This window comes from Psammomys obesus, unplaced genomic scaffold, assembly GCF_907164565.1.
Source record: "Psammomys obesus unplaced genomic scaffold, mPsaObe1.curated_primary_1811, whole genome shotgun sequence".
NCBI classification, from domain to species: Eukaryota; Metazoa; Chordata; class Mammalia; order Rodentia; family Muridae; genus Psammomys; species Psammomys obesus.
In genome coordinates this window covers 49,219,946-49,242,488 of record NW_026585895.1, presented here as the reverse complement: position 1 = coordinate 49,242,488, position 22,543 = coordinate 49,219,946, and the positions used below count along the sequence as shown (strand labels likewise).

The following is a 22,543-nucleotide window of genomic DNA, read 5'->3' as shown; positions in this document are numbered from 1 at the left end:
TCAGGTGGAAAGAATGGAGCAGGCTGCTGAATGAGTCCAAGACAGCCACCATGTGCCAAACTAGTGACCTCATTTTGAAGGAAGATGAACTTAAATTAACTCCTTCTGGCCACATGCAGTTTTGCAGTGCCTTCATACCTGATTAGCATGCTCCTGAGGTCTCCCAGCCTAGCATCTTGGACTGATGGCCTGGCTAAGATGGGGCTGCTGGGGCCTCTGCTGTCTGGGGCCTGCCAGCCTTCAGTCTCAGGTGCACTTAGACTCCTGGCCAGGGGCCATCTAAGATTAGACAGGTGCAGGTGCCGTGGACACCGTCTCTCCTTTGTTTCTCATCGCATTTCCAAAACCTGATTGGGAGCAAAGCAGCTCACTCTTCATGGGGCAGAGATGGTAGAAGCTGTGGCCTCTGAGAAAAGGACCCAGGACCTGTGCTGGGCATGCAGAAGACATTGAGCTGTCAGCCTCTACTGTGAACTCCACTGAGCCCAGCTGCCCTCCTTTGAGGAAGGTTCACCAGGACACACCTCCATTTTTGTTTCTCAACCCTTTTGAAATGAAATAAAAGCAAAGCTTGTCCATGCTCTCCACCTCTTCCTCCTCAGCTGCGTAGATGAGCTTTGGTCTGCCAAGGCAGTGGAGAAGGTTGGAATGTGTAAAGGAGAGCTTTGGGGTATGCTACAGTGTGTTACATGTCGTTTCAACCTGAGTTTGATTGGAAATGGGCAGGGCAGCCCCACACCAGCACACAGTCTGCTCACTCCCTTTATACCAAACCTTCAACATTTTCTCTTCTTCAGTTTTATAAAACTTGTGCTCCAGGTCTTCCTTGTATTCTGGCTATACTCTATTCCCACAGAGTTGATTGAATAGGTCTGTAAGGTCTGTGAAATTTCAGAAGAATTGGATCATTGTTCACTGGCTGGTGGACTTTTTGTTACACACATTTCATTAAGAGACTGAGACTTGCCGGTTTTCAGAGAGAACAACTAAATTTCCATCACCCTCTTCTATCTAGGCCCTGTGTCCGGACTCCTCCCCTCTATACTCCTTCTGTCTGGACCCATCCCCCCACTGTGGCAGAGGGACCTAAGAGGGAACAGGGTGTGATATTGAAGGCCAGAGTGGGCTCCAGGCATTGTTGGGGCTGTAGCCGCCCATTTGACCTGTGGCGGGAGGGCAACCCCATCCAGGCTGAAGGCCTCCATTGTGCATGGCAGAGCCAGCAGGTCTCCAGTCTCACACTGAGAAGGATCAGCCTTTCCTGGGTGGACTTCAAGGCAGGAATGAGTTCAGTGGCCAGCAGATCCAAGGGCCTTGGGGCCCAGCCCCTTCTTTGGGGCCCCTTGGCCACGGAGGCTTCAGTCCAGCTCCAAACGGTCATCCAGGTAGCTAATGTTGCCAGCAGAAACCCTGGGTTTTGTCAGGGCCGTTGTGCCATAAGCAGAAGAAAGCGACAGTCTGTAGGCATGTTAGCATGTACCTAAACAGAGCACAGTCTCAGGGCCAGCTCTGCTCTAAGAACGGAATCTTCTGCCTGCAGGGGGCGAGAACATCAAAAGCATCAACCAGCAGTCAGGTGCACATGTGGAGCTTCAACGGAATCCCCCTCCTAACACCGACCCCAACCTGCGGATATTTACCATCAGGGGTGCTCCTCAGCAGATCGAGGTGGCCAGGCATCTCATAGATGAGAAAGTTGGCGTACGTACACGGGCCTTTCCCCACCTGGCTTATACTAGCTGGATTTGCTTTTGGATGTCCAAGGTACCTGCTTTCCCCCAGAACCTTGTGCTTCCTGTGCCTTTCCATCCTTGCATCACATGGGGGCAGCCTCTCCTCCTCTGCCAAAGAGAAAGTCCAAGGCTCAGGGAATGCCAGGCCCAGATGCAATGAAAGAAGCCTCTGGCGTGACTGGCCAAGGCTCCAGCAGTCAGAGCTCCGGGCATGTCCCTGCAGGCATAGATGAGCAGCCGGACAGCAGTCTTCTCCCAGCACTGCCCCCAGGCTCCCTCAGGCGTCACCCTGGCCACCAGCCCTGCAGACAGCTTTCATTGACTCTGGCTTTAGTTTCAGGCACCTCAAAGCAGATAAAGAAAGGGAGTGTTGATGGAGGACAGATGGGCCACTGCTCACCTCAATGGGGACGTAGAATGGCAGAAAGAGCCCTGGGCCAGCCTAAATTGACGGGAGAGTCAAGCAGGTTGGTCCTCCCCCAGGGTGACATGCCAGGGCATTCATGGTGGTGCCAGGACTGGCTGTGTGGTGGTCTTGGTCCCTTGAGGGGCAGAGCCGCCACTGCAGACATTGTCTGCTGGGGGAAGGAAGCTAGTATGAGCGCAGAGCTGTCTCCTTCACTTGACTTGCCTCCCATAGTGGGCTTCCCTGGGTGGGCCTGGGCAGAGGGCAAGGTGACGAGATGACATCAGTGAGAGCTCCTCTGTGCCCACACAGGGTGCCGGCCTCGGAGCCCCTGCAGCCTTCGGACAGAGCCCCTTCAGCCAGCCGCCAGCCGCGCCACATCAAAAGTGAGTTTTCTGCCTCCGTTCTGGTGGAAGGTTCATTACCCGTCCAACTTCCTCTGTCCTGATCCTCTGAAACGCTAATCCAAGTTTGGGCAGGGACAGCACTGTGTTTTCTTCTGTTCTTTTTGTAAATCACTGACCAGTTAGGGTAAAGCCCCAGAGCTGGGAGGATGGGGGATTGAGTCATGTCATCTTCCCAAGGGAGCACCCTGCTGGGTAGAGGGGAGTGGGTTGAGAGGGCAGCCCTCCCTACAGATCAACAGCACTCCTCCCTTCCCCACAGCACCTTTCCTCCCAGGGGCTTCCCCAACATCGCTGCTAAAGTTAACGGGAACCCCCACAGCACTCCTGTGAGGTAGGTGATTAACTGTCCCTCTGCCAGTAGGAGGGTGAGGGAGTCAAAAGATAAAAGGGGAGATTGGAAGGGGAGGAGGGTGAGTGGGGCATCTCTTTGTGACCCGAGCTGTCATGAAGGACTCTTCTGTCATCCACAGTGGCCCTCCAGCTTTTCTGACCCAAGGCTGGGGCAGCACTTACCAAGCTTGGCAGCAGCCCACACAACAAGTCCCAAGTAAGTGACCCACAAGAGGGTGAAGGTGCACACCAAAGTGGCCAGGCTGAGGCTCGGCCAAGAGCTGGGGGTATGAGGTGCTCTGTCCTGCTCCTAGTGTCTGTAGCGTGCTCCTCCCCATAGATGGGGCCCCAGCAGGCCCAGCTTGTGGGGATGCAGGGAAGCTGAGGCTGCTTTCTCTGCCTCACATGACCTTCCTTAGGGGCAGGGCTGAAATAACAGTGGGTGTGGTTTGACAGGAGTCTCCTCCATTTCTCAGAGGCTAAGCTCCAGCCTAGAACTTCCCTGTACTCTGCTCTCCTGCTTGCTGAGGACCTTTTCACTTAGTCTTCTTGTGTTGGGTGACTTCTCACCAGTGACATAGAAAAGAGCCTTTTCTGCCACCTAGACTTCTCAGGAAACAGTTGTCTCTGCTGAGAGGAGGGTCTTGTACAGTCTGCAGCCCCTCTCCTTCTCCACTTTGGCTCATGCAGCTGTGCTCTGAAACCTCAACTGTTTTGTTCCCTTCCCTCCCTCAAACCTGATGGCACAAGTGTCAGCTTCGACAGGTGCTTCCCAGTGAACAAGTGCCTGTGGTGGTGTCCACCCTGTCACGGTGACCAGGCTTACTCTGCTGAGCTGGTGGCCCTGGGTTCCTGGTTCTCACCTTCTTTGTACCTTCTTTGCTTTGGTGTTCTTGAAGTGCTGGGCTATACTGATCTGATCTGTATGTTCCCCAAGGCAAGAGGATGGCAGGATTATGATCCTGTTTGCCTCATTGTTCCCAGAATAATCCCTGAGAGGAAGGCTACTGCTCCCTGCGTCCCCGAGAAGAACATTTAGGGTCAGAGTCCATTAGAACCTGAAGCCCAGTGGGTTGGCCTTGGTGTGGGTGGTGAACAGGAGGCAGCAAGACAGGCCAGGTGCTCCCATCTGTGTGGCTGAACTCTGCCTGTGCGCATACTATTCAGGACCTATACAAACAGGTTGGGAAGAGGTCCTGTGCATACCTCCATTGCAGGGAAGAAACAGAAGGTGTTCCTCCCTGCAGTTCAGCAGCTGTCCTCCCGCTGCCGTTGGTCTTCAGTTAATTGGCATGGCAAAATTAAAAGACACTACTGAGCCGTGTTGAGCCGCACGTTCTCCCCACTCCTCAGCCTGCCTCAGACTGATTCTGATGGGGGGGGGGGCTTTGATGAGCTGGTGCTCTTCCCACCTCACTGCCTTGTCCTCTGCCTATCTCCCCCTGAGCCTAACACTGCCTCCCCCGCCTTGGTGCCGGCTGTCTCCTCACTCCTGCCTCCACTGCCAACAGTGCAGAAGGAGGCACCTAGGGCTGCTGTGACCACACAGAAAAGCCAGGCCACGCAGGATTCCAGTTGAGTGCCTGTTGCTTCTGCCACTGGCGTGTGCGCCATCACCGCAGTGCACAGTGTGTCTCTGGCTTCGTGTTCTACACAGGGAATTCCCACCCTCTCACCTCCCTTGTCCAGAGGGGCAGTGGTGGAGCTTGAGGGCTCTGACGAGGTGTCAGCAGCATTTGGACTCTGTCCATCGGGAACTAGGTCCAGAAAAGTGTAAGGCTCCTTCGCCTTCCAGCCCTGCCTCCTAAAGACTCTGGTTGCAGCTTTGCTCAGTGATTACTGTGCCTTCCAGGCCAGAGCCAGAGCAAGCCAGGGTGGGAATCCGTGAGCAAGGCCTGACTGCTGTCTGTTCTCTGCACAGGCCAGCAGAGCCAGCCACAGAGCAGCCAGCCCGACTACAGCAAGGCCTGGGAGGACTATTACAAAAAGCAGAGTGAGTGCAGCCATCATGCACTGCCCAGCTCTGGGCTTTGCTGTCCAGGGTCACCTGGTGTACACCCTCTCTGAGTCTAGCTGTCCACCATGTCTCTCCCCTGGGCCCTGTTCAGAGGAAGACTGATGTGGCCAGTGCCTGCTGTGTGTGTTGTCCTCACAGTCTCCTGTGGTCCGTGTCAGGACAGGCAAGAGGTCACAGTACCACTTCACTGGGTACTGGTGGCTTGTGTCTCCTATGGAAGTCACTCTCCTTGCAGTACCAAGAACCAATTCAGGCTTGAGGGATGCCAATACAGATGCCAGCTCAGAGTGATTGTCAGTACCAAAGGGCCTGGGCATGTTCTAGTCTAGGCCAGTTCTGGGTCTAGCATAGTGCTCCCCATCTTGCACCTAGAACCATCATTTGCCAATTGGAAGGCCCAGGTTAAAGCTGCTTGGCCTTGGAGGCAGAAACATCTCTGGGCCATGAGCTGCTCTTGTGTCTGACAGCCCTGGGAGGGCTTGGGGTGAGGGGGCGCTGGGGGTTCAGGTGCCTGTCCCTCCATTCCTTCTTAACTGCATTCTAGGTGACTAGGGCCTTTTTTAACACCACCCCACCCCCAATCGAATGCCACACTGCACTGTCTCTCTCCACTCTGGCTGTGTTTATTCTTTGGCACCCAGAGTTGCTGGACGAGCAGTCAGGGCCGTGTGGTCCTGTAGAAGTGTAGCTTCTAGGTGGGCTGTGGCAGAGGCTGGCAACAAGCACTTGGTATGGCAAGCACCTCTGCAGCACCAAACAAATGGTAGCAGCGGCCCAGAGGGAAACAGATACCCCATGGCCTGCAGAAAAGAGCCTCCTGCTGTCTCCACTTTGCTTAACTCTTGTCTGTTCTTTGTCATCCAGGTCATACTACCAGTGCTGCCCCGCAGGCCAGCTCCCCACCAGACTATACGATGGCCTGGGCTGAGTACTACAGGCAGCAGGCCGCCTTCTACGGGCAGACTTTAGGGCAGGCTCAGGCCCACAGCCAGGTCTGTAGCCAGTCCCCAGCGCCATGATGCCACCCAGCCTTGTGCTTACCTAGTCCTAGGTTGAGCACACCAGCCTGTGGGCTCTCCTCTGTCTCCCTCCAGTCTCGGCCTTGAGTTTTGATCAGATGCTGCTCTCTTTCTAGCTCCGGGCCTAGTAACCCTATATAAATAAGCACCCGACTTCTCCCCGTGTCTGCAGTGAACGAGGGCCGCTCCAGTAATGCAGAAGTGGCCAGGCTGCGGCCTCTGCCTGCACAGCACCCTCGGGGCCCAAGCAGGTGGGGGTCCATCCTGGCTTCTTTATGTGTGCAAACTTGGAGGTTTCTATCCAGTCCTTGGCCAAGAATGATCTCTCCTTTAATGGAGGGAAGAGCCAAGTGTTCCCACAGGACACCTTTCTGGGAACCTGATGCCAGTGACACCTTGCGGGAAGCTTGGTGACCCAGGAGAAGCCCTCCCCTTGCCCCTTCTCAATGTCCTGACCTTAGAACCTGAGGTGCTCAGACTCCAGCATCTGGTGGTGTGAGGCGCTGGGTGTGGGGCTGACCCTCTCCCTCCCCCCACAGGAGCAGTAGATGGGCATCTGCAGCGGCTCTTCCCCGAAATCAGTGTGAGAGAAACCTGTTTGTTACAGAGATTTTTAGATTTGCAAACCTTTCGATGAAGAACCTTGTTTTGTTCTGTGAAACACTATATTTAGATTAACAGAAATTTTCTAAAAATCGGGAAAATTAGTTACTAAACATTGCTGGTCATTTCTGTGTCATGATTTCTTTGTTACTTCAAGTGTGTGAGCTCTGGGGCTCTTTTGGAGCAAAGCCTGCAAGCTCAGGTGCCCGAACTCTCCTCAGAGCCTCAACATTTCATCAGATGATGGCTTTGTTTTGTTTTTGTGTCTTTTTATTTACAGGTATTTTTTTGTTTTGTTTTTGTTTTTTTTTTCTGTTGCAACAGGAAAATGGCTTGGAAGTCTTAGGTGGTAATGTAACAAATTCTTTAAAAAAATTTTTAAGCAGTATTTAAATATTCGTAAATGTAAATTCATTAAGTGTTTCACCTCTAATTTCTTGTACCTTGGCTGTCTGGTTTTATTGCATTTTTTTAAACGCTAAACTATTATGTATTGTAATTAATGATGTGAATTCTGAACTGAGACGGGTCCTTGTGTTGTGGGAGGGCATTTGTGGGTTGTGTCATTTCTGGCATTCTGAGGGTAATGCAAAGACGCGGTCCACCTTCATGTAAGCCAGCCGTCTCCGTTACCCAGTGCAGTTGTGTGTCTAAGACCTCCAAGCTGGTTCTAAAAACAAAAAGCCTTTCTCTATTCTCAGAAATATAAATACTGTTATTTTTAATATTAAAAAGAAATTCAATATAACTTTTAACAAACACTGTGGACATTAAACCATATAAAAATGTAGTAGCTATTTTTTAATTCCAAGGTGTTTTGCTTTTTTCTTTAAATATTTTCTTAATATTTGTCAAATTAACTAGATAAATAAATAAATCTAGTATTAACCACAGTATGAGTTAAATAATTGATTTAATAAAAGGGATAATATGATTTCCAATGTTTACTGTAGTGTATCTTGTACAGATAACATGTATTTTTAAAGAAAAAACGGAATTGAAGCTATTTTTTCTTGCATTTGAATTGACCTGAGGAACATTCCGTTTGAAGTGCTCTAGTTGCAGTTTGCGGTTCTCTCGTTTTCCTTACAATGCTTGAAATGTCTAACTATTAAAAAAGGCAATTGGAAATGTTATGCATGTTGGTTTTTTTTTTTTTTTTTAAGGTGTTCTTTTTATTTGACTGACAATTCATTTTACACTCTATATAATAAAATTTCCACAAGATACCTTGTGGGCAAAGTGTTCTTGGTCTGTTTTGTCTGCTGGACCCGGATTCTCACCCTTCCTATCTGGCGTCACCTTGCCCTTCATCAGCCCAGCTTGGTGACACACAGCCTCCGATGACTTCTGAAGCACGGCTGGTTTTTATGTGGTAGCTTTACACTTGAACCCCTGGACTAAGGGCCACAGTAAGGATCAGTCTTGTCTGTGACCATATCTGAGTGAGAGCAGCCCCACCTGAACCTAGGAGGGGTGCGGTGTGGGTCAGCACCCCATCCTGAGCCGAGACGCTCCCCAACCTCGTGCCCATAGGTGGCAAGCTCTCACCTGGAGACAGTTCCTGCCCCATGCGTGCCTTTGGACTGTTTCGCTGGCTGCTGCAGCCTCCAGGCCCACTCACCTGCTGGGTGGTGGGTGTTCTCTGAAGTCTAGGCTCAGGTGGGACTCAGACAGCAGCAGATGCATCCCTTTTGTTCAAGAAAACAATACCCGACCTACTGCAGGGCTACCACAGGACCTAGTAGGGTAAAGGCAGCTTTGCTGGCTGTTTTCTATTTCCTTTTGGAAGCAACTGGTTTGGAATTCAGTTTCTTGCCAGGGCATCTGCATGGCTCAGCCTTCACCTTGTATCTCTATACTTTGAGATTGTCCCAATATAGACACCAATCCTTGCGCAGAACTCTCTGTGGGGTGTGTACATACATAGGCACCAGGCCCATGAGAGAGTGTTTGTAAACAACAGGGCCATTAATCCTTGCTGAGAACCCTCTTTATGGTGTGTATGTGAGAGCAAGAGAGCCTTTCCTCCACCACACACTCTTTAAGAGGGAGAGACACATCTGTGGATCCTTTAGCCCAAAAGGGGGTGGAGTGTGTCCCATCTGGGCCACACTGAGGCCTGTTGAGAGCCGGAAGACAAAAAGGAGATGTGGCATCTTTAACTACACCTCTAGAGAATCGAGTTTGACATTGAGAAATTGAATAGTGAAAGCCACTCGGGGAGGGGGAGGGCCAGCCAAGAGGGCATCAGCGCTGATGACGGTAATGGGAGTTGGAGAGAGGGCATTACAGGGAAGACTTCCTTCTAATTCATCTTCCAAGCTCAGTGCCAAAACTGCATTTGGCATGGTTCACAGGGAGCAATTGTGTGATAATGAACCCTAAGGTGTCCCTTAATTGAAGACTGAGCATTGCGGTTTGTGCCAAGAGTCGTAAATGGCGCAGGCTTGCGGGAGGATGCATTTTCTTAAATGTATCTGTAAGTACAGATTGGCGTCTGTCCCCAGTGAAATGCCGAACTATAAATTATGGAAATCTCTCTCCCTCTGATGCAATCTTGTGTTGGGGGGTGGGGTGTGCAGAGCAGCAGGCCGCAGGGGGGAAAGTTTGCAAGCATATGAAATTTGGCCTCTCATTAACATGGCGCCCGCCCACGGAAGACGGTTTCCATCAGCAGTCTGCTGTCCTGGAAGGATAAAGTGCTTGAAATGGACCAAGTTCGGCGGTTGTGTTCCATTAAGAAAGCTGCATGGTCATCATGGGCGGCCTGTGTTTGTCGAGGTAGGGGGTGGGCGGTGCCTGGTCTGTCTGCAGAGGGCACACCCCATACCCGCCTTGCCACACCCACGCTGGCTCTGCCCATAGTCAGGATTCAGCAGGACCCCTGCTGAGCTGGCCAAGGCCCACCCAGAGTGGAACTTGAGTGAGCAGTCCTCCATCCCTGCCCCTGGCCTCTCAAGAGGTAGTCTTGTCCGTTAGTGGGCCCTCTCCCGTGTTGACTATCTGCCCTGTGGCCCCACACGAGTACGGATGCTGTGCTAAGGTGCCCAGACCGAGGGCCCCTGGACACCGGGGAGCCCCAGCTCCAGCTGGCTCCTGCACTGCTGCTGTTTCCCAGGCCCACTTCCAGCCCTCCAGGGCCCAGCTGGGGTTTAGGATGGGCTAATGCAACTGCTCCTGAAGGACCCAGATTAATGGCCAGAAAGTGGCCTGCCAATCCCGCAGGGGCTGCTGAGCCAGGGTGCCTGTGAGAGGGAGCACTGTTGTCTTGGGCTTTTGTCTTGAGCCTTTCTCCAACTTGTATGTATAAGGGGGTGCTCGCCCTTTCCAAGCTAGGTCCAAGGCTGGGAGGTCCTGACCCGCCCCATGACACAGGCTCAGAGGTACTGTGTGGCCTGCTGTCCTGCATCCAGACCTGCGGTAGCACCAAGCCCACCTCTCAGAGCAGGCAGTCCCTGGGCAGTTACTGGTGGGGTAGCTAAGGAGGGAGGCTGCCCTAGGAGCAGGAACTGAGCAGCAGCCATGGGCCGGCCCCAGAAGCACTTCAGTCATTTGCTGCTCACCTCTCCAAGATGTATTTAAAACCCCAAGCCAATACCCTTGCAGTCATTCATGGACCAAAGGCAGTGTTACTGTTCTTTGCCATCTGGCTGAGCTCAGTCTCTCCCTCCCTCACCCTCTTCTCTCTATCGGTGGCACCACCTGCCACCTAGCTTGTGTGGTCCTTCTTTAGACAAGTGTCTGAGCCCCACTTGGCCTCGTTCTTCATGTGTTTGTGTTTTCTGTTGGTGATTTTCCTGCCGAACCCCAAGCACGATAACCCAGCATGTGCTGCTTGGTAAGTCTGAGCGCAGGAGGCTGGGTGGGGCCTTTCAGCAGCAAGTCCAGGCACTGGACTGCATGCAGGCCTGAGTTAATGTGTGGCCATGAGGTGGATGATGGCGGCTCGTACATACGTATACACGTGTATACCTATAGAGGCACACCTGTAAGCCTCGACACCTTTGCTTCCGGACTGCGGATGGAATGTGGGCAGCTACCTCATGCTCCTGCCCCCATCACTCCCCCCCAACACACACAGACACACACCATGATAGACTTTACTTCCAGACTGTGAACCGAAAGAAGTTCCTTCCTTAAGTTGCTCTTGCCAGGAATTCGGTCACAGCAATGAGAAAAGTGACACAGCCCCAGCCTCAACATGACCTTTCCCCTCTCACAGCAGGTGCTGATAACCAGCTCACTCCTCAGGGGGTCTGCTGAATTCAGCTAAGGTCACCGTGAGGTGGCAGTTGTCAGTACGAACTTGAGTAATGACTTCTGACCACCATGGTGGCTTCCTGCAAGAGCAGCTAGGACACACAGATCTGAACACAGCACACAGCTACTCCCCCCAAGTCCCAGCAGCCAGCCTCTGGAGAGACCAGCCGATCCAGGAGGGAACTCTGCAAACAGCCAGGTCCACCCCATAGTAACATGGCGGACAAATGGGTGTGGCCAGTCAAGGCTGCTTCATTCAGACCCACAGCGACTTTTTGGAACACCCCGCTGGCAAGTATGCCGTCCTGCAGCTCTCTGCTTCTGTCATGTTCCCTAACCATCGCTTTCCTCAGAAGCATCCTGGCCCAGAACCGAACAGCTGTTCCTCTGTCATCTGCCACGTGTCCCTAGCTAACCCTGCAAGCCCTCCACTCGTCAGCAGGCAGGTGGCATGGACCTAAGAAAAAGCACCAAGCCATCAGGTGACAACTGGAAGGGCTTGTGACCGTGTGCTCTGGACAGCTCTGTCTAACTGTGGTATGTTGGTTTGGGGTTGGGTTGTTTGTTTGTTTGTTCTGCGTTTTGTAGCTGTTTGGTTTGATTTTGAGACAGGGTCTCACATACTCAGGCTGGCCTCCGTCTTGCTCTAACTACAGATGACCTTGAACTCTAAGTCCTCTGGCCTCTGCCTCCCCAGTGTTGTGACCACTGGCGTGTACCACCACACTCAGCTTGAGCTGGCTAGTTTAAAGATTCCTCCCTCGCCTGCCACCTCTTCGGTTGAGAAGAGGGGCCTGGCTTGTCCCCACTTCAATGGAAATTTGCTCCATGACTGGAGAAAGTCAAACCTGTTCATTGCCATTCCCTTTTTGGATCTGGATGACACTCATGATCTTCACTCACCTTAGGCTCAGTGAGGGTTCGGTAGATGCAGAGGAGTTTAGTTTAGTTACCAGGCTGTCTTCTGTGAGACTTTGTTGTTTGTATGTGGGACACGAGTGTACACAGGACAGGCACACACGTGTGTGTGTGTGTGTGTGTGTGTGTGTGTGTGTGTGTGTGTGTGTGTTTAAGCCACAGATACCTGGGGTGACTTCTTCATTGCTCTCCACATTAGTTTTTGGTGTTCTTCTTTAAGACAGGGTCACTCAGCCGGGCAGTGGTGTCATGTGCCTTTAATCAATCCCAGCAATTGGGAGGCAGAGGCAGGCTGATCTCTGTGAGTTTAAAATCAGACTGGTCTATACAGTGAGTTCCAGGACAGCCAAGGCTATACAGAGAAACCCTGTCTTGAAAAAAAAAAAAACATAAATAAATTAATATTTAGTAATTTATATTATTATGTTGCTATATTTATATAATGTTATAGTATTATAATATTATAATATGATCATAGTATTATATTTAATAAATATTTAAATTAAATTAAAAAGCCAGACACAGCTGGGTGTTTGTAATCCAAGGGCCAGGGCAGGTGGAGACAGGAGGATTCCTGGAGGCTGTTGGCCAATCTTAGCCAGTGAACTGAAGTTTCAAAAGGTGAACCTGTCTTGGATTTTTGATACAGGGTTTCTCTGTGTAGCCCTGGCTGTCCTGGAATTCACTCTTTATGCTGGCCTCAAACTCACAGATCTGCTTGCTTCTGCCTCCCAAGTGCAGGGATTAAAGTTGTATTCAAACCCTATCCTAATTTTTTATTTTTAATTGTGTGTCTGTGTTTGTGTGGGGTATGTGTAAGTACCCGTGGAGTGTGCCTAAGTACCTATGGAGACCAAATGAGAGGGTCAGATCCCCTGGAGCTGGAGTTACAGGCAGCTGTGAGTCGGCTGACGTGGTGCTGGGAACTGAACTGAGGTCCTCTGGAAGAGCAGCATGTGCTCGTAAGCACTGAGCCACTGTCTGGCACTCCCTTTTTAATTAAATACTTTCACTTAATATTCATGTATTAATATAGTGTATTTTGATCCCATCTGTCCCAGTTCCCTTCTCTCCAATTCATCCTCTATCCTCCTGTCTTAGAGTTTCTATCACTGTGACCACAGCGACTCTTATAAGGAAAACATTTAATTGAGGCTGGCTTACAGCTTCAGAGACTTAGTTCATTATCCTCATGGTGGGAAGCATGGTGGCAGCAGGCAGACATGGTGCTGGAGAAGGGGCTGAGAGTTCTATCCGTGGATCAGCAGGCAGCAGGAAGAGAGAGTGACACCGGGCCTGGCTTGAGCATCTGAAACCCCAGTGCCCACCCCCAGGGACACACTTCCTTCAAGGCCACACCTCCTAATAGTGCCACTCCCTAATGACCAAACATTCAGATATTTGAGCCTATGGAAGCCTGTCCTTTATTTTTTGTTTGTTTTTGTTGTTTTGAGACGTAGAGTCTCTCTATGCAGCCCTGGCTGTCCTGGAACTCACTCTGTAGATCAGGTTGGCTTTGAGCTCACAGAGATCCACCTGCTTCTGCCTCCTGAGTGCCGGGATTCTATTTACCCATCCCCACCTGGCTATGGGGCCATTCCTGTTCAAACCCTACACCTCTCTACTGTTCTTCTCTAAGTTCATGTGCTCTCCCCCCACACTTCTCAATTTAATACTCAGTGCAGCCTGTATGTGCATGGGCGTAGGACCGTATATACTGGAGCATAGGCAGCTCTCAGAGCCTGCATCCCTGAGGAAAATGATTCTCAAGCCCCACACTTAGCCTTCAGCTGCCAATAGCTCCTCAGATGAGGGCGGGGCATCCCGCCCCATCCATTCTGGGATTTTGGTTGGTTTGGTTTGTGCAAGTCTTGTTTATTTGGTCCCAGCCACGAGTAGCTGCACTGTCATATCCAGGAATTACCGTTCTACCTGCTCTGGCCTTCACAACCCTCATGCTCACTCATCCATCTCTCCCGGAGTCCTCGGGGGAGATGGTATTTAGAGCTGAGCACTCCACAGCTTCTCATTCCCTGCATATTGACTGGTTGGTGCTTTCTGCTTTCATCATTATCTGCTGCAGAAAGACGCTTCTCTGATGAACCAATGTGTGGGTATACCGAAGAAAACATGGGGACAGTTTATTACCATGTCCATTTAACAAAATAAGAGTAGCACGGTCTCCGCTAGGTGTGGTCAACTCTCAGGTGGCACAAAGGTTCAGAACTCAGGTCTTCCTGCTTGCATGGCTAGCACTTTACATACTGAGCTGTCTCCCCCATATCCATTTTTTTTTGGGGGGGGGGGGTGTTTGAGACAGAGCTTCTCTGCGTAGCCTTGGCTGTCCTGAACTCACTTTGTAGACCTGGCTGGCCTCGAACTCAGAGAGCTCCGACTGCCTCTGCCTCCTGAGATCTGGGATTACAGGCATGCACCACCACACCTGGCTCCTTATATCCAATTTTTGATTAAAAAAAAAAAATCAGGCACTAAATGTGTTTAAGTATTTTTGTCAGCAGCTGGAGAGATGGCTCAGTAGTTAAAAACACAGAGACCAGACTTTAGTTCCCAGCACCCATGTGCAGGAGTCCACAACCACATACATACATGCATACATACATACATATAAACACACACACACATACAGGCAAATACATGTAAAGTGAAAATAAACAAATCTTTACAATTTTAAAATAAAATAAATGTTGCTGGAATTAGACTGAAATTACTAGACCTACAACTCAATTTGTGAAGGGTGGGTAGCTCGACAGCATCTTCCTCCCATGAGCAGGAAGAACTCTGTGTATTCGAGGCCAGCCTGGTCTACAAAGCTAGTTCAGGGACAGCCAGGACCACACAGAGAAACCCTGTCTGGGAAAATCCAAGCAAACAAATAAACAAACAAACAATGAATATAACTGAGAAGGCTGAAGCAGGCGGATCTGTGTTTGAGGTCATCCTGGTCTACATAGTTCTTTGTTTCTGTCATAGTACTTTTCAGCCTTTTCGAATCTTATTTTTATATCGATATTTAATTTACAGCCTCAGGTGTTTCTGCTTAGGCACCCTCCACCTTGTTTACATGTATTTATTAGTCGGGGGAACACATGACAAGATGTGCCTGCTCGGCGTCAGAGGACAGCATGGGTTCTCCACTTCTACCACATGGCTCCAGAGGCTGAGTTCAGGCTGTCAGGCCGGGCAGCCTTTACCCACGGAGCCACTTCACCAGCCCACCATCCACCTTCTCTTTATTGTTGTTGAGACCGTGTCTCTCATTGGCCTGGAACCTGCCAAGTAGCTGGGCCAACTGGCCAGCCTGGGCTAACTGGCCAGAAAGTGTCGGGAGCCGCTCCCGCCATTACAAGATGGCGCCAGCTTCCTGCTTCCTGGTTCTTCTTGCCAGCATTTTCGCGCTTCTTGCCTGCGCCGCCCTGCAGTTTACGCATGCGCAGCTTTATGCTAATGAGGGTTTAGGCTGCACTCCAATTGCCAGCCATATGCTTATGAAGACTTGAACAGAGCACCAATTACAGACGGACAGGTCGCGCTGCTGGCTATTTAAGCAGAGCACAACCCGGGGTTTGGGTCCTTCACCATCTGCAAGAAAGAGCTGTTCAATAAACTTGCTGCTGAAGAAATCCTCGGTTGTTGCGTCGTCCTTATCGGCAAAGGCCGCGCGCGACAAGTGGTGCCGAAACCCGGGAAACCTGCCGAACCCTGGGCGGAGGAACGACTCGAAGGACCCCCGACTGCTCGTCGGAGGAGGATTCAAGCCAGCAGTGCGAAACCGCGGTACTTTTCTGCAAGGACCAAGACGAGCTTGGAGGTGGAGACCCAGGAGATTCGATGGGGGATCCTGTCAGCCTTTCCTCGACCCATGCCGGTGATGCATGATGCACAAGTCTTCCCAAGATTTTTCGCCACTAATGACTCTCTGGGACTACCTTATTTGCCAATGTCTATCTTCTGCCTTTTCCTATTTTAAAAAATGGGTTGGTCTAGGGACCTTTGGTATGATATTGGCCGCAGGGCTGTTCCTCTGTTTTTGGCTGCTCTGCCATTTTAAGAGACAACAACATCTTAAAAATGTGGCCATGGTGCGGGCTATGCTGGCTGTGGAACAGGGGGCATCCCCCCAAGTTTGGCTTAACATGCTCAATCGTTGAGACACTGTCTAAACTTGTAACACTCCTGACGGGCACAGGTTCCCATTGCACCAGGATGCTGTTCAAGACAGACTTCTGCACCTCCCAGGGCTCAGGTTCCCATTACACGGGACTCAAGGTGCAGAGGGTCTCTTATACTGTGTAAACTCCTTGATCGCTGACGCTGTTGGCTCAGCAGGCTGATCGGTAACCTCATGGTGTGTTATTTTTCTGATTAAGATGGCCTTTAATATATATAAAAGGGGGAGATGTCGGGAGCCGCTCCCGCCATTACAAGATGGCACCGGCTTCCTGCTTCCTGGTTCTTCTTGCCAGCATTTTCGCGCTTCTTGCCTGCACCGCCCTGCAGTTTACGCATGCGCAGCTTTATGCTAATGAGGGTTTAGGCTGCACTCCAATTGCCAGCCATATGCTTATAAAGACTTAAACAGAGCACCAATTACAGACGGACAGGTCGCGCTGCTGGCTATTTAAACAGAACACAACCCGGGGTTTGGGTCCTTCACCATCTACAAAAAAGAGCTGTTCAATAAACTTGCTGCTAAAAAAATCCTCGGTTGTTGCGTCGTCCTTATCGGCAAAGGCTGCGCGCGACAAGAAAGCCCCTGGGATCCATCTGGCTTTGCCTGCCCAGTGCTGGGGCTACAGATGTGGGCTACAGTGCTTGGTGACCCGACAGTGCCTCCCCCGCCCCAATTCCTCTCCTCACCCTCCTCTTCTTTAATATGGATTCTTGAGAGCAAACTCGTGTCTTCAAATTTTTTTGTTGTTTTTGTTTTGTTTTGTTTTTGTGTGTAGTCCTGACTGGGCTGGAACTATGTAGACCAGGAAGACCTCAAACTCAGATCCTCCTGCCTCAGCCTTCTCAGTTAAATTCACTTTTTGTTTGTTGTTTGTTTTGGTTTTTCAAGACAGGGTTTCTCTGTGTAGCCCTGGCTGTCTTGGACTCACTTTGTAGACCAGGCTGGCCTCAAACTCATAGAGATGCACCTGCCTCTGCCTCCCTGAGTGCTGGGGTTACAGGCGGGTGCCACCACTGCCCATCCTAAATTCTCCCTCCCTCCCCGCATCCCTCCCTCCCTTTTATCTTTCCAGAAGTCTTGAGGATTGAATTTAGGCCTTGGACAAGGTGGTAGCACTCCAGCACAGACCCACCCACATCCTGTGCTGCCCTAGTATCACTTCTTAACTCCAACAGCTGCGCACACTTGACTTTTCTGCATTGGCTGTCACGCTGTTCTCCCATCTGTCTGCCATCTCTCTCTCCATCGCTTGATTGCGCCAGCCAAGCCCTCCAGTACGTGGTCGATAAAAGTGGTGAGAGTGGGCAGCCTGGGCTTGTTCGTGATCTCAGAGGACTGCTTTCAATAATTCACCATTAATTATGCCTGCTGTATGTTGCTTGCACATACCTTTCATCGGATAAGAAGTTCCCCAATGTTTCTAGTCTGCCAAGAGTTTCATCATAAATCATTGTCGAGTTTTTCAAATGCTTTTTCTCCATCTAGAGAGACCATCATATGATCTATCTCCATTTCCATTGGACTCTGTGAATATTAACAACATTGCTTTTCAAGGGTTAAGCCAGCCTTGCATTCCTAGATAAACCTCCCGATGCTTGCATATGCCGTCTGTCCTTTTTCTACCATAAAAATCTTTGGATTTCCTAATATTTTGTGGAGGATCCATGCACCTGCGTTAGCAAAAGTGCACCCAAAAGTTCATCATTGGACTCCACCACCGCTGAGAGGCCAAGCAGGGCCCTGGAGAGATCAGCTCATTGCAGCCTTTGGTGGTTGTGTGGTGGAAGCCACAGTTAGCATTACTGAGCTGCCGCTGCCTTCCAGGCCCTGTGCTCAGTCAGCCCCTGGAGACAGGAAAGACAAAGCCATTCCTCCATTCCCCCTCCCCCACCCCCAGACATGGCAGTACTTCCTTAGCTGTTCAGCTTTAAGGCAAGTTCCTCCCACACAGGTGAGTGTTTGGGATCAGTTTTAGCATTGCCAAGTCAACAAGGTAAGCATCCCACAGAGTGTTGTCAGGAAGTGCTCTGCTTGGCTCTGCTCAGAATCAGCTACCCTGAGCTGTACTCAGAAGGGAGAGGTATGCCCAGACTCATGCCATGCCCTTGCCCCATATGCCCTGCTTAGCCTCTATCTTCGTTCCTCCCCTTTGGTTTTTTTGAGACAGTTTCATTCTCTCTATGTAACACTGGCTGTCCTGGAACTTACTGTGTAGACAGGGCTGATTCTGAAGTCAGAGCTCCCCCTGCCTCTGCCTCACCAAGTGCTGGGACTAGGCACCCAGCCCTCTCAATTTCGTTCTTGTTGTTGTGAGTTTCCAAGATTTCTGCTTTGCTGTCTATCATTAATTTTTGTAAATTTTTAAGCATCATTTCAGCGTTGCTTGGGCTCTTGCCCTTCCTTCCTACCTCCCCTTGGGCTCATGTAGTTAAGGCTGTTCTCAAACTCACCGAGTAGCCACCATTAACCTTGAACTTCTGATCCTCCTGCCTCTGCTTCCCTAGTGCTGGGATCACAGGCATGCACCAATATAGCTGGTTTATGTGGTGCTGGGATGGAACCCGGGATTTCTTACATGCTAGAGAGTAACTCTACCAACCCAGTCCTCCCTACCTCAGTCCCATTTTTCTTTCTTTCTTTCTTTCTTTCTTTCTTTCTTTCTTTCTTTCTTTCTTTCTTTCTTTCTCTCTCTCTCTCTCTCTTTCTCTTTCTTTCTTTCTTTCTCTCTCTCTCTTTCTTTCTCTTTCTTTCTTTCTTTCTTTCTTTCTTTCTTTCTTTTCTTTCCCTTCCTTCCTTCCTTCCTTCCTTCCTTCCTTCCTTCCTTCCTTCCTTCCTTCCTTCTTTCCTTCCTTCCTTAGCTTGTGCAGCCTAGGCTGACTTCAAACACCCCGTGTAAGCCAGGCTGACTCCAAACTCCCAACCTCCTGCCTCTGTGTCCCAGGCGCTGGGATTACAGGCACGTGCCTCTTCGTGGCACCTCTTCACCTCCACCCACCTTCCACCTCCTTCTGATGTTCCCACACTGCTCTGCTGTTTCTTCAGACCTGGGCTCTCTGTTCCTGAGTTCCCTGTTGTCTCCTTCACTTATTCCCCACTGCCCCTCCTTCTGTGGCCATTTCTGTTGACGTACCTTAACTCTCCAGCTCATCACCACACAGGGTCTGCTGTCCCCATGGCCCCACCAGAGCCATTTTGCACTTGGGATGTGGTTGGAAGCCTCCTTAGGCTTCCTTCAGGTCCCTTTTGTGAACCTCGAATCCTACCTCCCTGCTTCCACCACTCACCCACGCCACAGCCTCTAGCTGATCCCTTCCCATATCCATCATGGTTGTCTTAAGTTCTCTGTCTGGTACTTCCAGCACCTCTCCTCTCTGAGTCAGATTCCCATTCTGGCTTTGTCTCTTCAGACTGTGTTTTCCCCTCCTCTTTTGGCACACCTTGCAGTTCTGTTGGGGACTAGCCCTGATGTATCAGGGACTCAGAGCTGAAGTCATTAAGCCTTTCCTGGGTGACCTAGTATTTATCTGGCTGAGAGCTGGGCTGGGTTCCCTGTCTTCTGTGCCTGAGGATGCTGGCGTCTAACCCAGTCTCTCCTACCTGTGGCTTTGTCTCCCTTGCATTCCTCGACATCCATGCATCTTCTTCAGCTTTCTCAGCTGCTTCCTGGGATGATGCAGCAGGCTGGGTCAGTATGCTGGGGACATGGAGAAATGGGAGCCTTTGGCCATCTTCAGGTGAAATGTCTGTCCCTTGGGGTGACCTGGACAGCTGCAGTGGTGATGGTAATGATCTCCCTCTGCCTCCTGCACCATTTCTGGATGCATTTTCCAAGGACCACCTCTGCTGTAGAGGTGAGCTTCCTCAGATGAAACCTGGTAGGTTCCACCCCAGTCTACAGCTGTCCATCAAAATCATTGTTGAAGGCCTGGCCTGGTGGCACAGGCCTGGATTCCCAGGTACTTCAGAGACTGAGACAGGTTAGCTGAAAATTAAGGTTCATCTGGGCCACACGCATCAGTCCAAGGCCAGCCTGAGAAATGTAGCAAGACCTTGATTCAAAATTTAAATAAGCACATAACAAGGAGAAAGGCTAGTAGGGAGTGATGGCGCACACCTCTAGTCCCAGCCCTCAGCAGCAGAGGCAAGTGGATCTCTGTGAATTCAAGGCTAGCCTGGACTACAGAGCACATTCTAGGAATGTCTCGAAAAACAAACAAAAGGCAAACAATACAAACAAAACAAAAAGCTAGAGAGGCAGCTTGTGGGTAGATAGAGCATTTTGCAGACAGATGCAAGGCCCTGGGCCCCCTTGCCAAAACCACCACCGACTGGCTCCTGGGTTCACAGTTCACCTCTTCCCAACAAGTCACTCAAGAGGGGCTGGAAAGACGCTCGGCGGTTAGGAGTATTGTTCTTGCAGAGGACCTGAGTTTGCTTCCTAGACGCCCCTACATGGTGGCTCACAATAGTCTGTAACTCCAGTCCCAGGGCATCCAGCAGCCTCTCCTGACCTTGGCAGGCATCGGGTAGGCAAATGTGGCGCACATACACGAATGCACACAAAACTCTAATACAAACAAAATAATAAGATGATTTGCTTTTTAAAAGAAAGTGGCTCTAGCCAGGTGTGGTAATGCACACCTTTAATCCCAGCACTAGGGAGGCAGAGGCTGGTGGATCTCTGTAAGTTTGAGACCAGTCTGGTCTACAGAGTTCCAGCACAGACAGAGCTATATAGTGAGACCCTGTCTCAAAAAAAGAAGAAGAGAAGAAAGTGGCTCCAGGTAGCAGCTGGGGTTGTCTGAGTTTCCTGGCCCTGAATGCTCCAGGCTGGAGTTTGTCCCACAGATCACAGATTCAGTCTGGTTAGTTTGAAAAAAAAAAAAAAAAAAAAGTTGCTTTTAGATTTCCCTTGCTTGCTCTGAGAATGGGAGCCATGAGCACCAAGCTCTTTCTGTTTCTGGAGCGAAGACTGGACCCCTGGTGTCCAGTTTCCCAGGAGACTTTGTCTGAAGGGAGCAGGTTAGCACTGCACCAGCTCCTGCACAGGTTCTGTGTCAGAGATCAATTTCTCACTGACAAAACTTTCGACACAAACAAAACAGGACAGGCAAAGTCCGCCTCGGGGCCACACTTTTGAGGGTTCACCCCAGAGCCACTCGGGCCGTTGCTTTCAGGTCCAACGGGTGGCAGAGCCTGATGGTGGAAGAGCATGATGGGAGAGACTGTTGAAGTCACAGGAGCCAGGGACCAGAACCAACGAGACAGAGGGAGGGCCTGGTGTACCCTCGAGAGCCGGGCATGGTGGAGCACAGCATCAGTGCCAGCACTTGGCACAGACAAGTTGGCGCAGACACCTCACAGACGCAAGTGAACCTCTGTGAGTTTGAGGACAGCCTGGTCTACATAGTGAGTCTCTGTCTCAAACAAACAAAAAAAAAATATGCTCTTCATCTGGGTGCAGTAGCACGCACCCCTAATTGAAGCTGCCAGGAGACAGAGGCAGGAGGATTGTGAGTTCCAGGCCACCCGGACTCTCAGTAGATACCTTTCGACGGTGGCGCGCAGCAGCCAGCTTTCTGTAATTAGTGCCCACATGCAGCTCCACAACCTCCCAATAGTCCACATGGTGCACCGGGCATTGCGGCACACAGCGCTTGCAAGGCAGAGGCGGGGGGAGCGCGTCAAATTCAAAGCCAGCTTGGTCTATAGTTAGTTCTGGGCTGATCAGGGTTGAATAGTAACTTCCTGTCTCAAAAACAAACAAACAAACAAACAAACAAATAAGGGTCTGAAGAGATGGCTCAGAGGTTAGGAGCACTGACTACTCTTCCAGACGTCCTGAGTTCAATTCCCAGCACCCACATGGTGGCTCACAACCATCTATAATGCCATCTGGTGCCCTGTTCTGTCATGCACATGTACATGCAGCTAAAGCTCTCATATACATAAATAAATAAATGAATGAATAAATAAATAAATAGATGGGCCTGGAGAGATGGCTCAACAGCTAAGACCATTCCTCAGAGAGGAACCATATTCAGTTCCCAATACCCACTTGGCAGCTCACAACAGTCTAAAACTCCAGTTCCTGGGGAATCTGATTCCTTCTTCTGGCCTCTATAGGTACCAGGCATGCACGTGGCACACAGACATGCATGCAAACTCTCCTACACATTAAACAAACAAACTTTAAAAATAAAGCAAATAAAAAGGAGCCCATTGCCGGGCAGTGGTGGCACACGCCTTTAGTCCCAGCACTTGGGAGGCGGAGGCAGGTGAATCTCTGTAAGTTAGAAATCAGCCTGGTCTACAGAGTGAGTTCCAGGACAGCCAGGGCTACAAAGAGAAACATTGTCAAACAAAACAAAACAAACAAAAACCATCCATGTATCAGTCCATGGATGGGGTTAGAAACTTCCTGATTTGATCACTTCTTAGGAGCCCCCTCTGGATACTTCCTGGAGGAGCGAGTCTTCAACGCATGAGCCTTTGCGGGGAGACTCTTTATACTTACGTAGAACGAAGACCTATGCTCAGTTTTCAGAGCACATATGAAAACCCATGGGAGTGGGGGGCAGCAAGATGGCTCGGGGGTGAAGTCACCTCACCTGATGACCTAGGTTTGATCCTAGGGAAAGGCACAGTGGAAGGA

General features: G+C 50.5%; 1 protein-coding gene across 3 annotated transcripts in view; it reads left to right on the top strand.

Annotated features, from left to right (window-relative positions):
- The window catches only part of Fubp3 (far upstream element binding protein 3), a 51,195-nt gene extending 43,435 nt beyond the window's left edge, over positions 1-7,760 (top strand). Inside the window, exons 13-19 of one of the 3 annotated variants that reach the window (XM_055600363.1) lie at positions 1,541-1,701; positions 2,452-2,525; positions 2,806-2,877; positions 3,017-3,093; positions 4,798-4,869; positions 5,758-5,885; positions 6,452-7,760. In XM_055600363.1, the coding sequence (XP_055456338.1) occupies positions 1,541-1,701; positions 2,452-2,525; positions 2,806-2,877; positions 3,017-3,093; positions 4,798-4,869; positions 5,758-5,885; positions 6,452-6,460 (593 nt within the window). In that variant the 3' untranslated portion in view covers positions 6,461-7,760. Of the gene's footprint in view, positions 1-1,540; positions 1,702-2,451; positions 2,526-2,805; positions 2,878-3,016; positions 3,094-4,797; positions 4,870-5,757 lie in introns of all 3 variants that reach the window. The other 2 variants (XM_055600362.1, XM_055600364.1) reach the window with 2 other exon arrangements.
- Positions 7,761-22,543: the final 14,783 nt, after the last annotated feature.